The 17899-nt window shown below is 38.3% G+C and overlaps 2 protein-coding genes across 2 annotated transcripts; one reads left to right on the top strand and one right to left on the bottom strand.

Moving 5' to 3' along the window:
- The first annotated feature begins 1569 nt into the window (after positions 1–1569).
- Positions 1570–4704, top strand: LOC104223541 (CRIB domain-containing protein RIC4). The gene is made up of 3 exons (XM_009775004.2): positions 1570–1927; positions 2402–2557; positions 4341–4704. The coding sequence occupies exons 1-3, from the start codon at positions 1798–1800 to the stop codon at positions 4505–4507; spliced, it is 453 nt and encodes a 150-aa protein (XP_009773306.1). The 5' UTR covers positions 1570–1797; the 3' UTR covers positions 4508–4704.
- Positions 4705–5208: 504 nt separating this feature from the next.
- LOC104223542 (L-ascorbate oxidase homolog) lies at positions 5209–8191 on the bottom strand. Its single transcript, XM_009775005.2, has 2 exons — positions 6732–8191; positions 5209–5869 (listed from the first exon to the last, which is right to left on the bottom strand). The coding sequence occupies exons 1-2, from the start codon at positions 8102–8104 to the stop codon at positions 5569–5571; spliced, it is 1674 nt and encodes a 557-aa protein (XP_009773307.1). The 5' UTR covers positions 8105–8191; the 3' UTR covers positions 5209–5568.
- Between the last annotated feature and the right edge of the window lie 9708 nt (positions 8192–17899).

Below are 17899 nucleotides of genomic sequence, written 5' to 3'. Positions count from 1 at the left end.
CTTAAACGTCTCATTTATGAGTTGTGACAGTGAAGAGCAAAAAAAAAAAAAAAAAAAAAAAATACAGTAGCAATTAACGTTCTAAAAAATTCTAAAGATCTTTGGTCAGACCTTATCTCTATATAACAGTCGTGGAACCATTTTTATGTTATGTTATAAGATATGTCATCTATAACAACACTTACTATAGCAGCCAAAAAATTAAAGGAGCAAAAAAGATATATGTTTGGCAATCCGATATATATTTGCTCCAATACTATATTTTCAAAACGAACTTCTCAAAAAGCTGAACCAAATCCAGATTATTGGCAATCAGAAATGTCCCGTTGAAGCTATTTGTTTGGTTTCAGCCCACAGAAATATGCACATACCTCTTTAGCTAAAAGCCAAAACTCACTACAATCAAATATTTATTGTAGTGTAAACATCATAAGTTTTTACTTTGTACTAGTTGGAATTTTTTAACTAGAGATAAAACCAAATAGATTAGCTACAAGTACCAAGCAGTATGATAAATTTTTCCATGACATAATATTCTTAGGAGGATAATGATGTGGTTAATCAAAATAATATTAGGTGGAGCAAATGATCGAGAAATCATGATTACAATTTACATTAAATGTTTTGCTAAACTATACAACGTCCAAAAGGATGCAGCTTAGTCAATACAGTAGTAATTGCATCTAAGAAATTATGGATCCAAAATCATCTACATTAAAAAAGTTCCATTTTTGCTTGTTATACACTTAATAGAGTTGGAGTCCAATTGAAGTAAATACTCTATCATGTTTCACTAGAAATGAAAAGAAGGAAAAGGAAAAGAATTTTGGTACGTAGTGCATTGGGGACTAGTGTTTGGTATCTTCCAACTAAAACAATTGTGACTTCTCCTCTAGTGTGACAAGCAAATTAAAAAGAAGACCCCACAATGCACTACGACCCAACATATGAAGGTCTGACAAAACAAACACATATATCTGAATGTACAGTTGAGATTTCTTCTTTACTACTTCCTCCGTCCCAATTTATACGGTGTTCAAATTTTGAGAGTCAAATGAGTTAATCTTTGATCGCAACTTTTTTATATACCTTTTGAATATTTTGAATTATTTATTCCTCTATTTCAAAAAGAATGACACTACTATTTCCTTATTAGTCTGTTTCGAAAAGATTGACACATTTTATTATTTCTTTCATAAGAAGCATTTATAGTCACATAAATGTTATGGCAGATTTCAGACCACAAGTTTTAAAAGTTTTACAGTCATACAAATGCTATGACTTATTTAGGATCATATAACTCAAAAGTCTTCCATTTTTTATTAAAGTTTGTGCCAAGTCAAATTAAAACAATCTTTTTGAAACGGAGGGAGTGATTATTATGACTTATGATACTTTTTACATAGTTTCGAAATATGTAAATTTTCTAATTTTGAAAAACATAAGGATTGTATATTTGTATGTCTAATATGCAGTCAAATTTAAGAGGTTTGAATTTCGAAAAGCGAAAAGTGTCACCTGATAGGGAATAGTATATATGTGCTAATGTGCGTTATGTATGGTTTGAACATTCATGTTCAGCTTAAGATTTGCTATTGACTATAAACGTGGTATTATTATTATTATTATGAGTAAAATAACTTAACAATAAAGGCAAAAGACAGCAACTACTATAACAAACCCTTCCCAACTCTCCCAACCTTATAATTCCAACTACCATTTTCTTCTCCCTCCTTTCACCACAAAGGAACAAGAATATCTACATTTTTGTGTGTGTTGTTAGTTTGTTTGATCAGAATGAGGGATAGAATGGAAAAATTTGTACTTCTTCCATTTTCTATGGGTTGCATCTCTGAATCAAGTGTTGCAATTGGTCAACTTCATCATAAAAGATCAAGCCCTCATGAAACCAACTTAACTCCCACAAGTCTCTTTTGCTCTTTCTTTCTCTTAATTCTTCCCTCTCCCTTACACTACACACACCTCATTTTACAATTATTTGTAGGAGTTATAATTTCTATACTGACAATGTAACATAATTTTTACATACATGTGGATTTCCATAAAAAGTGTGAATATTAACATGAAAAATAAGACAAGTTACTAGCCTTGGCATAACTGGTAATAAAAGTTGCTACCATATGACTTCACAGATTTGAACCGTAGAAACAGCCTCTTGCAGAAATGCAGGGTAAGGCTGCATACTATAGACCCTTGTGGTCCGACCCTTTCCTGGACCCCGCGCATAGCGAGAGTTTAGTGCATCAGGCTGTCCTTTTACTAGCTGTAACAAATTAAAATACCATGATAATGTAAATATTATTTATACTGTCAGCATATATAAAAGGTAAATCCTTTGTGTAGAATGGCTATGTTGGTGTTAATATTTTCCATAATGCAGGGAGTCAAGAAGAAGGAAAAGAGGAGGAGGAGGAACAAGAAGAAGGAGAGGATGATGACAGAATTTCAAGTTTGAAGAGTCCTAATTTAAGCCTTATGGCACTTCCCAAGTTTCAGAGGCTTTTCAAGAATTTCAAGAACTTGTCCCACTTATTTGGTGAGTCTCCACGGTTTACCATATATCTTGAATCTCTTATTCTCAACTCAGCTGTTATTTGAACAAATTTTGGTTGTAATCACTTACTAGGGAATTAAATGCTTGAAATGAACTAAAAAAAGGTTTTCTTGTAGTTCAATGAAAAGCAAGGAAGGTACATAAATTTATAACTAAGCAAGTTTCCGGGTTTCATTCTCTTGCGTTGAATTAGTTTGTTACTCAAGATAAAAATGATCAACTATTCCCCTCTCTCTATATATATAGAGTAAGTGTGAAATAAGTAAAAATCTTAAACTTTTGAATAGATTGGGATATATTTCTTTCTCTAAGGTCAAGACCACACACAGCTAGAGGAGTTCTGATATATTAACCATTTCTGTCTCATACAATTGATCACTAAATTTTATTTAATGTAAGGGTGGCAATTTGAGCCCAAATTCATTTGACGTAACCTGCTCAAGGTTGGGCTGATAATAGAGCTGCTCATTTATTGAAGAAGAATTAACTCGATTAGTCGCCCCCTCAATTGCTTAAATTGAAAATAGTCGGCGACGGTATAATATATGTATAATATGTGTATAGTCGTGTATAATCTATGTATATGGCTAAAAAGAGTAAACAATGAATATGACCGGCTACTTGTGTAAAATCACTTTATTGAACTCAGCCCATCTTGACCCAATCTATTTCAGTCCATCTAAAGGTAAACATAGCACGGTATAGCCAGTTTTCGGACTGGTCATTCAAAAATAGCCAGCGTTTACGAAGTCAATGAAAAATAGCCACTATTTTGCTGCAACAGAGACCGGTCCAGCATAATATACTGGAGTTCGGTGCACCTGTGTATGAACTCCAACATATTATGCTGGACCAGTATACTTTGCTGACTCCAGTATAACATACTGGAGACTGGAGCACCGGTTCTCCAAACTCCAGTATATTATACTGGACAATTATACTTGCTGGAACTCCAGTATATTATGCTGGAGTTCTAGTATACTTATGCTGGAAATTATGATGGAGTTCCAGCATACTTATCCTGGAACTCCAGTATAATATGCTGGAGTTCAAGCATATTTATGCTGGAACTCCAGTATAATATACTGGCGTATTTTCCGGGTTTTGAACAGTATTTCGCTCAGATTTATCTTTACATGAAAAGTGGCTAAATTTCGATTACTTTTGAAACTTGGCTATTTTTGAACGACCAGTTGTAAATCTGGCTATTTTTGAATTTCTCTCCATCTAAAGTTGGACTGATTTTTAGCCCAAATTAATCCATGAGTAACCTTGCTAAAATATATTAAAAATAATTTTATTTGTTTGATATGTTATATATGACCATAACAAAAGAAAAAAATATTTTTTGATAATTAAACAATGCATAAGAAAACAACACACATTATTTAAAGTTTGTTAAGAGTTGGGCTGATTGGACTATGATCTAAAATTTAGCCTAATTTGACCCAACCTATCTCAGTCCAAGTTACTTTGGCCCGCCCATTTATTGACTTAGTCCATTTTGACTCGCCCAAAATCAGTCCAACCCGTCAAATGACACGCTCATTTATTGACTCAACTCATTTTGACTCGCTCAAATCAGCCCAATCCGTCAAAGGACACGCTTAGTTATATATTGACTTAACCAATTTTGATCTGCCTAAAATTAGCCCAACCCGCCCACTTGACACCCTTAATTTAATATAAGGGTAATATGCATCACAAAATTATTTCTGTAATTGAATACTTAACTAACTATAATAAGGTTATGTAATATTTGCAGTGGATAAGGATGAAATGGAGGATGAGGAGATCATTGGGATGGAAATAGGAGTTCCAACAGATGTGAAGCATGTGACTCACATAGGAATAGATGGTGCCTCTACTTCTGTCCTTCCTAGGAGTTGGGAACATCTCAAAATCCCTAATTTCCTTACTCTCTCTTCTTAATTAAAACATTATTATATATTCTGATTTTTCAAATTTGCAAGAAGGAAATGTTAAGTGTCTTTAGTGCCAACATATATGTGTATTAAGGCTTTGGGATTATTGCCAAAAGTTTGTTTTTTGTACAGTGATGGCTTCTTAATTGCCTACTTGTTTGTGAGGTGTGGAAAAAAAATCCAAATGTAAAGGTATTGATCAGATATGCGCTCTCTCCGTCCCAATTTATGTGAAGGTATTTCGATTTCGAGAGTCGAACGAATCCGTATATGACCGCGGTTCTCTCATGTACCTTTTGAGTATTTTGAATTATTAATTATTGTAGCTTATATTATTTTTTTCTTAATTTCTTAATATGTTAATTAGATTCTATGCTTAAATTTACGGTGAAAATTTAAAAGTTTGAATCTCGATAAACGAAAAGTGACACAAATTGGGCCGGAGGGAGTACCCTTCTTTGAGTACTCTTATTATTAATTATTATGACTTATAGTATTTTTTACATAGTTTCTTAATATGTTAATTTTATCTTGAAATAAAGATTTTTATGTCCAAATTCATGGTCAAATTAAAAAGTTTGAATCTCAATAAACGAAAAGTGTCGCATAAATTGAAACGAAGGGAGTATCATTCTTTGAAAGTAAATAGTAAGAAAATGAAACAGTGCAATGAAGAGAAATAACAAATCTAAAAGGTACCAAGGAGGATGGAAAATAAACATTCATTGTCCTCTTATTGATAAGTGATGATTTGCTCAATGCATTCAGAAACAAATAACAAAATTATTTCTTGACTACACTATTTAAAAAAAAAATGCAAATAGAAGGAATTTCATTCTGCATGCACAAAAGGCTGGCCAATGTGTTGGGGAATAGCAGACCAAGAATTTGAGATTTTTGTCACCCAAAACTCTTCAATCCCCTTATACAAACATGGATTTCTTGTCAATTTTTTTTCCCTTTTTTTCTTTGGTTTGTGCTATCTTCTCTCTAACTCAGAATATTAAGGCCTACATGAGTTAGGAGCAAAAAGAGTTATTCTGAAATCATACATAAGAATATCAATGTTTATACGGAATAAGGTTTTGGTAGAGGCATGTCCTTAATTATGCCGCACAAGATATCATTGTCAGGCATATTGTATTCATCTTTCAAATCTCTTTTTGGAGAGAGGACACTGAAGTAAAGCTGTTGTCCTAAGTATTGCCTTTCAAGAGAATTTGACCTTAAGTTCCAAAGGCCAGCATTGTCAATAGTTGTCATGATTGCTGCCCATGAATTAGGGTAAACTTGGATGGTATTCCTTGACACTGCATCAAGCAAGTTGTAGTTCTTCCTCTTCTCTGGTGTCCATTTCCCTGGTTCAATCCTACATATATACACCATGTCATTTCATTAAAATCCAAAGACAGATCGAGGATTTAAACGTGATGGATTCAACGTTAATTTAACGTTTTTATACTAAAATTATTGTACTACAGTCAGACCTCTCTATAACAGCATCTCTATATAACAACCATTCACTAGAAAAACCAATTTTTTTGGGAACCGGTTTTTATGTTATGTTATAACATATGTCCTTTATAACAACACCTCATTATAGCAGCCAAAAAATATCGGAACAAACGAGGATGTTATGGAGATGTTTGACAGTATTAAAATTATCAATTCAGGTCTAATATTTGTTAAAATTTTAGTGTATATTCACACACACGGGGACACACACACACATACGTACGCGTCAAAATACTGTAAACTGCATCCATCACTAACTAATAGTAACGAATGTACAACTTTAGGGATGAGAGGCAGATGTAGTCATAAGTTATAGGTTCATTCGAACTCAATAACTTTGACTGAAACGCTCTATATAAGTTAAAAAGTTCACTAAATGAGTACAAATCAGAATTCTGTGGGCTCTAGTTGAATATTGGGCTCGAGCCTATAATGTTCCGATCTTAGATCCGTCTCTATTAGGGATGGATTTGAACCCATAATTTTTTTTTTATTTAGCCATAAATATATTCGTGAAAACTATAAAAATTGAATTGCTATGTTCTAATCTCATATTTCCAAAGAATTCAAAACCTTAGCTTGAACCTATTTAAATCAAATTTGAATTTGCCTCTAGTAAAGTTAGTAGTGTAGAGGGGCCAATATAGCATTCTTGAGTAGGATTAAAATATTCTAAATTAAAAGAGAGAGTAGAGGTTTGGACAAAAGATACTTACGCAACAGCAAAGAAAGAGTATCCAGCCAAGTGAAAAGATTGAACACTCTTCTCATGGTTCTCAAAGATGATCTCCACAAAGTTGCGGTAAGTTCCATTTACTACATTTGGTGCAAGTGTAATCTTCTCTTCTGTTTTAGCAGTTGGAGCTTCATAATCATCCTTAATAAGATCATACTTGAAAACCTTATTAGCAACACCATAGTACTCAGCCAACTTAATTGGAGTCTCAGGATTCACATGTGAAACACCGTTGATTGCATATCGAAGTTTCCCGTCCACTGAGCCCGCCGCGTTCACTAGTTTTATGGTACGCGTGAAGTTGATCTGGCCGTAGTGGTAGGATCCTTGTGGATTCGGCCTAGCTGCACTTGCTGTCAAATTCCAACGGAATGAGCGGAACTGGTTAAGTGACCAAGCCCAACCAATTGGAGCCTTTGGCAATTCTAATGAGGCCGGGGCGCCTTTGCCATTGGCATAACGGATAGTGGCGGTAGCAGTATGTGGTTCCTTTGTGAATCGTGTGGAGGCCACGAGGAAGTAATCCTTAGGGTCTTTATCAGCAGTTACCAGAACAGACATACATTGTCCGAGGTGAACGTCAAGTGAATCGTACATGTTTTGTACGGTGTGAGATCCTTCGATCTCAACTAATTTCATGACATGTCCTTGGATTCTAACGTTGATAGAATCCTTCATGCCAACGTTACAGAACCTGTATCTATACGTCTTTCCAGGGGTCATAGTGAACATTGGCTCGTCCTTGTTATCACCTTTGCCACTTTTGCCATTGATAATGACTCCGTTGGGCCTTCCCAGGGCGCGCCCACTGTCCAAAAGCTTCCTCATTTGGGAATGACTTTTGGTGTACCAATCACTTACAAGGACAAAGAATTCGTCTGCAGGGTTAACGTCAAAGGGGACGGGAATCAATGCGCGACTATGTACACTTATCCCACCATACCCACCCGCTGCACGATGCAAAGCTGTGGTGGGGTAATAGTAAAAGCTTCCAATTTGATCCTTGACCTGGAATTGGTACGTAAAATTGCTCCCGGGAGGAATGGGACAATTGGTGCCAAGGGTACCTTCTTGCCACGAATTCTTCCTCTGTTGGACGCCGTTCCATGTAAAGAGGAACGGCTCGTCCAACTGATTGAACACATTGACAACAATATTATTGTTGGAGGTACCATTAATTATAGGTCCTGGAAATTGGCCATTGACCAAAATAACTTGTTGGGGTACACCAAGGGGAGAGATAGTGCCATAAGTGACTTTCCATTCAAAAAACAAAAAAGGATCTCCTCCTTTTACTAGTGATGTTGAAAGACACAATGCTAGCAACACAAGAACAAATCTCAACTTTTCCATATTCTATTTTCGTTTTTTTCTTTTTTTTTTCTTTGTTTGGTTTTTAATAGAAACAATAGAAGAGTTTTCTATTGACAAAAAGGACAATCAAAGAAATGATTGTGCATTATGTTGAGAGGGACTGCCCTTTTATTTATGTAAGTTGTGGTATGTAGAGGTTGTTTCGGATTGGTGATTGATGGCCAGACAAAAATTAGGCGTGAAAATTTCATGAATTGTCCGCAAGCGTCGTTTGCTCATGGTCTTTGCTATTGCTTCCTTCTTGCGGTTTTCCTTTGTCGTCTTTTCTTTTAACCCCTGTGAGCACGTGATTTTTGTTTTCGCGACATTTACTCCAAAAGAAACAAAAATAATAGCAATTGGTCTTGCTGTACAATTTTTGGATTTTTACGTGGCATTTCGTTAATTATTTGTGATTCTGTTCATTTCTATTTTTATCAAACAAAATACAAAAAATGTGTGTGTCATGTGTAGTTGAACCATAGTCCGGTTATCAAAAGAAAAATCACGAAATATGCATGTTTTGTCCTATTTGTCGCCTTGGTGATTTTACCTATTTTTTATATATTTTTTGATGTGTGTGTAAATAATTGTATTAAGTGTTTAATTAATGGAGTTTAATTTTGTTTAATTAGGTTTTGTTTTAAAATAAAAAATAAAAGAACAAGAGTGCAAAATTGGCTTGAAATCAAGTTTGGGCCTGTTCCCATTTAAAATCTGAGGCCCAAATCGAGCCCAAAACGTGTGCTTGCCCCGGTCCAGACCAGCTGACCTCAGGAGCATCCAAACGACGTAGTTTTGATCTGGTCTGATCTGGGCCGTTGATCTCAGAATGATCAACGGCCAAGATCACACTCCCCATACCCACGAACAAACCCGACCCGTTCAACCCCGGACCAACCCAACCCCTTGCACTTGAAACGACACGGTTTCCCACTAGCTGAAAGATCCTGGCCCTTCACCTCGCCTCATCCGACGGCCAGGATCTATTCACCCACTAACTATATAAGCCTATAACCATACCCCACGCCCCATCCAAACACCCCCTACCTTTCATCGTCCTCACCACAGACCCTTTAGAACCCTAGCCGCCCCCTTTCCCCTCACCATTTATCCCGGCGGCATGGACGCCGGTGACCCCCACCTTAACACCCTAGGACCGCCTCACCACCCCGAACATAGACCTGTTGTCCTTTGGTCTCGAATCCCCTCCCACCTTCTTGAATCTTCATTTGAAGGTTCGAGTCGGACCTCGACTTACCCCGATCTACCCCAGTTTCACACCAGATAGTCCCCGGACCTCCCTCGTGACCAAACCATGCTTGGTTTGGTCCGAATCTAACCAGGGAAACTTAGATCCCAAATCTACCCTTAGGAACCCTAGAAGTCCTGATGCCTGGTCTGTGGCCGTTTGAACTAATTGATTAGGGTCTAATGGACCTTAATCGAAGTGTTCTCAGTAGAGAACACTTCGATTAAAGTCCATTCAGCCCCAAGAAAGATCGATTCAAATCCGAACCAGGGTTTGCTGATTTTTCAAGATTTCAGGTATTTGTGTTTTCCTTTTTATCAGTTCATGAGTTTTGCTGTAGTTAAACATTTGTTTATTGCCCCAAAATGTTTAGTTGATTTTATTTTTGAATTGTTTGTCGACCGTGTCCTGTCCGCCTTACCTGAACCTCTGTGTTTGATCGAGTTTTTCTTCTATTCACTGATAATGTGTATATGTGTATGAGCTGTGCAATCAATTGAACTTTAAATTTGACTGATTAATTTATTCCCCAGTACAATTTTGGCTTAGTCAGTACAATTCGAATCATGTGTTTGATACTGTTAGATGTCTGATCATGGTTTTCGATTGTACATGTTATAATTAGTATAGTCGATTCGATACGTATCGTCGAATAGCTTCAGCTGTTTGAATAATAACAATTTGATATGTTTCTGTTAAGCATTGTCTGAATCAATTAGGAATTGAGTTTAGCTACTTATAATTGATGTATTTGAATCAGAAATTTGAGGATTTGTTTTGTTTAGTTGCAGTCTGAAATGGGGGCATGTGCATTTGTGCACAACATGTGCATTAAGGCCTTTTTAAAGTTTAAAATAGTTTGACAGCATATGCTGTCAGGTTATATTCCTGCTGCCCATGTCTACTTTTAGTTTAATAAGAGGATAAGGGGGACTGTCAGGGAATATGATGGGGGGTTCCTAATTTTAAATGTTTGAGTGGAAAAACAACTGAAAAGGAATAGGTTCTGAGTTGTTTAAACAGGCTGTGAATAGCCTGATGTTAGGATATAAAAGGGAGAAGAACTTCCATTAGTGAGGGGACTGAATTTTGAAAAGAAAAACACAGACAGATTTTTTGGGACTGAAAATTGAGACTGAATTTTAAAGAGAAGAGAGATTTAGAGAGAGACCACAGAATAGGCATATACAGACTGATTTTAGAGAGCATAGATACAGAAAAGGGGGAACAAGAAAGAAAAACAGTCAGAACAATCAGGAACTGTTTCTTCCTATTGTGGTTTGGGCTTCATTTGTTTTCAACCTTTTCAAACAATTCTGATTCTCTGAAGTTCCAATCGAGTCTACTGGTTGAGTGTTTTCATTGGTTTATTGCTGGTTCTGGTCTTCCTGGAGTTCTGATTCTACTCCATTGTGGGCTGTTGTCATTTGGCTACCTTTTCTATCGGCTATAGTTGCATTCTTGCACTCAAGCCTGTTCTGCTGTGTTGTTTTGTTTGCCGCTTCTACTTTGTCTGCTGCTGTTACTTTGTTTCCTGTTGCTGCTGACTTTCCTATCTCTTTCTTCTTCTCCTCTGCATTTTCAACATTCGAGGTACACATTTCGAATCCCATATTGGTGTAACTGAAACAGTTTGAAAGCATGAAATGAAAGATGTTAAAGAAGTTTAAGTATGTGATGTAATACTCATGGTATATTGATGGGCTCGTATAATTGATTAGTTTGTAATTCAATAGCATGAAATGATAGTTAATTGATACTTAACTGAGTTTTAGTCTCTTGTGTTTTAGTTTATAGTTGTTTGTTGGTACGAGGTATGTAATTGTACAGTACACAGAATGCACGGATAATTGACATAGTGATTGACCAGATTCCTTTTTAGCTATAATGATATGCATAGGATAGAATACTTCAACTTTACACAATGCTGTTCTGTTTTATTTTAGTTCTTTTATCGGGTCCCGTTAAGCAGTATATAGGATCACGTTCGAATCCCCATTAGTAACAATGCCTAGTAGTTTAATTCCCTTAATCTAGCCTAAATAAGTTTAGTTAAATTCAATTCAAGAAATGTTTGGATGTAAGTGTAGCGTTTCACCAGCTTGTATGTAATTTTTATCAAATTAAAAGTAGGTTCCACGAGGTATGGCATTCTTCATCTTGTAAACAACTAATCAGATGATTAACAGGAAATCCGGATTTGGCTAAAAGCATGCAATTGAATTAGCACGTACCTTTTTCCTTTCTATTTTTAGAGACAAACATAATAGAAATGTAGCCACTTTAGGATATCCCTTTTAAAATAATGAGATGAGCCTCGTTCAAATAAAGATATACATTGCGGGGCCCTCAATAATTAATCATAATAAATATTTAGAATTTGGGATGGGCTGTCTAGTGAATTTCCCCGCCTTCTCCAAAGACAATAACACGTTAGACTCTTTAGGCACAGTTTAATTAAATTACATTCTTAAATTCGGGTGCACATTGATGTGACCCAAATCCAAATCTCAACGGAGTCAAAATGTGTCGACGACCACGGGTGCATTGATTGTGACGTGGTTCGAGATGCATTTTCACGACGTTGCAATTCTATAAAAAATAAATGATAATAATAAAAGCGGTTTAAACTTAATAAAAGCACGTAAGTCATAACATGTATTTAAATCAGATATTTAGCCATTATAACAATTTAAGCGACCGTGCTAGAACCACGGGATTCGAGGGTGCCTAACACCTTCCCTCGGGTCAACAGAATTCCTTACTTAGAATTTCTGGTTCGTAGACTTCATTTGGAAAAGTCGAAAATTTCCTCGATTTGGGATTCAAGATAAACCGGTGACTTGGGACACCAAAAGCCAAACCTTTCCCAAGTGGCGACTCTGAATTAAATAAATAATCTCATTTCGAATATTGTCACTTAAATTGGTAAAACTCCCTCGCGCATTTAACCCTCCGGGGCGGGCGCGCAAAAAGGAAGTGTGACAGCTCTGGCGACTCTGCTGGGGAATTTTTTTTTTAACCCAGAACCTCCAGTTCAGGGTTCAAGAATTCGAGCATAGAATATTGTTATATTTGGCTTTATTATCTGATATTTATTACATGTTTTGACATAACGTGCTAAATGTTTGTTTTTTACTGCTTTGATATTATCTGAGCTGTATATAAACTGTGCTGAAACCTTTCTCTTCTTACCTCCGGGGAGAAGCTCGCTGGTCGAGACTCCCTATTCTGTTAGTGTCCATACCTGAAATAAGAAAGAGGCCGGACAAGTTACAAAGCCGGACGATCTCGCGGGTCCCTGGTACGTAGCCCCCTCCTCGACTCGAGTTGTCCGCTCGGGTACACAGTCTAGAACATATACCCAGGTTATAAACCTAGTATGACGAAACCTCATGCCGGATCCCTAGTAGGAACGTTTATTTGCATCATGTTGCATTTGACATAGGGGACTCAACACAGGGGTTGGGTCCGTCTAGGACAGGCAACCTGAAATAAAAAGACCATCCTGCTGCATCCCGTTTGTTTTGCGCATTTATTTGCTTCGGACCTGCATGTTGAACGGTTTCTAAAAAGGGAAAAATAGCAGCGTAGGGAGATAATTACTTATTTTGGAAAAATAAAACCAATATCCAAGTAGTGTCAAAACCTCGCTAGAATTTTTTCTTAAAAAAAAACAAAAGAATAAAAACAAAATTTGTCTTCTAGTTTGATTTATAAAAAAAAACATATAAAAAAAATATAATAAATTTTTTTTAATCACTTTCAAAATCAAAAAAAAAAAAATTTATTTAAGAGTAAAAAGAAAAAAATGGAAAATTCATAATGTGTTGTTTCCTTTGTAATATCTCTTTTATAAGTTCAGACTAATAGTCCAGGTACTTCCTTAAAAGATTTTCAAAATTTCAAAAAAATGAAAAGAAGTTAAAATTCAAAGAAAAATATTTTTTTAGTCATCGTCTCTTTTCAAAATAATAAAAAACATATAATAAAAAAAATCTAAATAAAAAAAAAATATATTTTCTCCTTTTCTTTGTAAGTAGTTTATTCAGAAAAAAGGGGTTAGTTTATTACCTCTACGCCTGATCGACCGAACTACGCCGGTTTGATTCTCACACGGTGTGAGATACGTAGACAACTCTCATCGGGTCCAACCTCCCATTTTGCAAAAAAAAAAAAAATCACTTAAAAAAAAAGATCTAGATAATTTTTAATTTTTGAGTCTAATAAAGGTTTTTTTTTAATAATCACCTTAAATAAATGTGCAGGATGAGCACAATGCAAAATGAACACTTTTCGATAATGACTAAAATCCCTGTCAAGTTGCGGCTATGGTGGAATGATCTAGGTGTTGAAGGACAAGATGAAGTCAAGAAATATCTGAAAGGTCTCGTGGGTTTATTGGAAATCCAGCCTCGGGGAGATATCATAAGAGCTTTGGTTACCTACTGGGACCCGACACACAATGTTTTCCACTTCTCCGATTTTGAACTCACCCTGACTCTGGAAGAAATGGCTGGGTACATCGGAAATGCTGAACTTCCTTTAAGGCAAAAATACCTGGTCGCCAAAAGAGCTGTCACGGTACATCGATTCCTGGACTCACTGAAAATACCCAGGACGGTCCGCAATTCAGATTTGGCCGCCGGTTTTTGTAATCCATGCTTTATATACGACAGGTATGGTCATATAGGAGGATTCAACAATCCGATTAACAAGCTATGCAGCAAAGGTAGTCGTCAGAAGTGGGACAAGCACAGACGGGTGGCTTTCATGATAACATTCTTAGGCCTCCTAGTATTTCCAAGGAAAGATGAGAATATTGATCTGAAAATATCCGGGGTAGTCAGCACTTTGCTCACTCAAAACGATAGCACTCTCGCGCCTATGGTAGTATCTGATATTTTTCGAGCTCTCACAGCTTGCAAAGCCGGGGGAATTTCTTCGAAGGTTGTAACTTGCTGCTACAAATGTGGATGACTGAACATCTCTGCCATCGCTCCGAGCTCTTGAGCCATGGTTCTTCAGAGAAAACTTGCATAGAAGAATTTTACACAAGAACCAAAGAGATTAGTCTGCCCAAAGGAGTTATGGCATGGACCTCATTCTTTCAAGCTCTTACTGCCAGCCAAATATAGTGGACACTAGGATGGCTGCCTGTTGATGAGGTCATATATATGCCAGCAACTGAAACTCATTTCCTGCTAATGGGACTTAAGAGCATTCAACCTTACGCGCCCTGCCGAGTCTTGAGACAGTTCGGAAGATACCAGATGATACCATACGAGGAGGATCTTAGCACTCAAGCGATTGAGATAAGTCCTAACGGATAATTTCCGGAAGCAAAAATCCGCCTGATCTGGAATGAATGTCAATATTTGAAAGCAGATACTTGTGTACGAGATCAGACCAAAAGTGAGACAGCACCAGGCTACCTGGAATGGTACAAAAGAGAACTCGAACATAAAAGGTCGGCTAAAAGACCCCACATCCTGAATTTCGCCGAGTCGTCGCGAAAGCAGTGGGATTGGTTGGCAAAAGAAAGAGGTTATTGTACCGAAATCAGCCAGTTGAAGCAACAAGTGGAAAGCCTGAAATATGAGCACAACGTGCAAGTTGCTACCGATATGGGAGAGCAGAACAGGTTGACTCAGGAAAACGAGATACTTAGGGTCCAGATCAAATAGATGAGGACGGATGCTGATAAACAGCCAAGGAGTCGATCGGACGAGCAATTGATAAAAAGGTTGAAAAGTGAGGTCAGGGAATGGCGAGATGGCTTAGAGAAGTCCGAAAACATCATGGCAGAGCTCAGAGCACAGTGGGATACAAGAGCAGATAAGCATCGCCGATACTTGAACCAATTGAAACGCGACCACGAGAAAACTGTTGCCAAAATGAAGAGAGAGATGGCTATACTTGAGATCAAGGCAGTTAATCAGGCCAAGGACTTCCAAATTGAGAGCAGATACTGGTACGACTTGTTAGCCCAGATGAAGTTAGAAGTACGGCGATTGAAGAATCGGCATATACAGGATTCTCAGGTATTCAAGATGTGTAGCGATCAGATAAAACGCCTACTCATAGAGAAGAAGCAAACCAGAGATAGGATCAAGGTCATTGCCCATGCCATCACCAGAAGATGTCTACGATGTGAGAACATGACCAGCGTTACCGTCCTCTCGGCAGTGATAGGTTGTGTCAAGCAGACCATGCATGAGCTGGAGCAGCTTGAGAGGGATCTCACACCTAGGACCGCGGCGAGGCCGAATGATGCCCCGCGGGCACCAATGTTCAAAACCATAATGTACTCATAAGTCGAGCATCTTCTGCCTGTTTTTTCCATCAGTTTGTTTTAGTCTATTTGAGTCTAGGTTTATTTTCAAAATTTGCTCTTTCTTTTGCAAAATGTAGTGTGTAATAGACCGTTTCAACAATAAAAAAGTGTGCTTCTTTTACGCTCATTTGTGTTTTTGAACTACGTAATGATCTGATTCACTTGGCATCGTGATACGTAGGCATTCCTCATCGGATCCGGTCGCGGTTTAACCAAAGAGAAAAATTGAAAAAAAAGGGAAATAATAAAAGGAAAGCCTAAAAGAATGCTGGAATGACACATGCTTTCGTCGCAAACATGTAGGGATCCATTTAACTGTATAGGTGTGTCATGCCCCAACGTGAGATTGCCTATCTGTTATTTGATTCGAATTATCCGTTCGTTTGTCGTTGAGTTCCTTCCAGGTTTTTGGAAAAGGTGGTTGGTTTGGTGAAAGTCTGGCCTCGCACCCGTATTTCACGAGATCGAAAGGGAGTGTTCAATTACCTATTGTTAAGACAGGAGGCAGTGCTCACACTTACTTCACAAGGTCAAAAGGAAGTGTAGAAATGTCTTCAGAGATTCCGTTGCCAACAATCCCTGTTTCCGAGGAAAGTTCTATCTCGGCCGTCCTCACGCCCGAATCCGCAACTGCGGAGGAAAATAGAATCTTGCGGCTTCGCATGCTGGAAATGCTTGATGACTAGAATAATGGAAAAGATCCACCAAGCATCGTCCCTGGATTCCCTGAGTTATTCTCCAGGACAAGCGGGACTTCTAGTGTCCCCATAAGTTATCCTGCTACCCCATTCGGATACCCAGCCGTTTCAGCCTTCTCTACTGGATCGCCCTCTGAGTCTCATCCTCGAGTGTCAACGACGGATGTAAACACAAATATCTTTACTGCACCACCTTGCCCGATCACGGCACAACCTGCTGCATACAAGCCGACTTTTGACTCGTCCTCGTTTACATTCCAAGCCCCATCTTTCTTAATGGAACCAACTAGGTTCGCCACCAGCACTAACCCTACACAGCCTCAGTGCGAGCTTGCACCTGGGCAGGATCAGAACCCCAGAATTGCTGAACAAAATGAGATGGCCAAAGGAATGAGAAACCTTGAATAAAGTTTGAAGAACATGCAAGGTTTGAGCGGACAGAAAAGCGTATCTTACGCCGACCTATGCATGTTCCCTCACGTGCACCTACCAGTGGGTTTCAAGACCCCAAAGTTTGAGAAGTACGATGGTCACGGTGACCTCATTGCTCATCTCAAGAAATATTGCAACCAATTAAGGGGAGCCGGCGAAAAAGAGGAATTGCTAATGACATATTTCGGGGAAAGTTTGGTAGGAATAGCCTTGGAATGGTACATGGACCAGGACATGTCCCGATGGCATGTCTGGGATGATCTCGCTAGGGATTTTGTGAGACAATTCCAGTATAACATCAACATCGCACCAGACCGAAATTCTCTGTCGAACTTGAAGAAGAAACCTTCAGAAAGCTTCAGAGAGTATGCTATTAAGTGGCGCGAGCAAGCTTCGAGGGTGAAGCCTCCCATGGATGAAGTGGAAATGGTCACTACTTTTCTCCAGGCTCAAGAGTCTGACTATTTCCAAAACATGATGTCAGCCATGGGAAAACCGTTCGCAGAAGCGATTAAGATTGGAGAGATGGTGGAGAATGGGCTAAAAACGGGTAGGATTTTGAGTCAAGCAGCCATAAGGGCAGCCTCCCAAGCCGTCCAAAGCGGGTCTGGAGGAATGGCAAGAGGGAAGAAAAAGGAGGAAACGGCTATGGCGACATCAGAAACAAGGGAATATCGTAATCCCAGACCCCGTTTTCCAGAAAGGACTCCACAACACTACTACCCCCACCAAAACATGGCATATGCTCCTCAACCATACATGGTTATGAACACCCAGCCTTATGTCCATCCGCCACAACAAGCCAACCGAGGCCAAGCTCCACCTCCAAGAAATCAGCCTCCATACCGCAACCACTATAACCCACAACCTCCGCAAAATAATTTCCGTCCTCAGGAACCACCTAGAAGGCGGACTTTCACGCCAATCGGTGAGCCATACTCTACTTTGTTCCCGAAGCTAGTCCAGTTGGGTTTCCTGCAGCTAGTCCCTCAGACAAGGCACAACCCGGCATCACCTTCTTACAAAGCCGGTGTCAGATGCGCCTATCATTCATGGGCCGAGAGGCACAATACAAA

The sequence above is a fragment of the Nicotiana sylvestris genome, chromosome 3 (genome assembly GCF_000393655.2).
Source record: "Nicotiana sylvestris chromosome 3, ASM39365v2, whole genome shotgun sequence".
Taxonomy (NCBI): Eukaryota; Viridiplantae; Streptophyta; class Magnoliopsida; order Solanales; family Solanaceae; genus Nicotiana; species Nicotiana sylvestris.
This window is presented reverse-complemented; position numbering and strand designations above follow the sequence as displayed.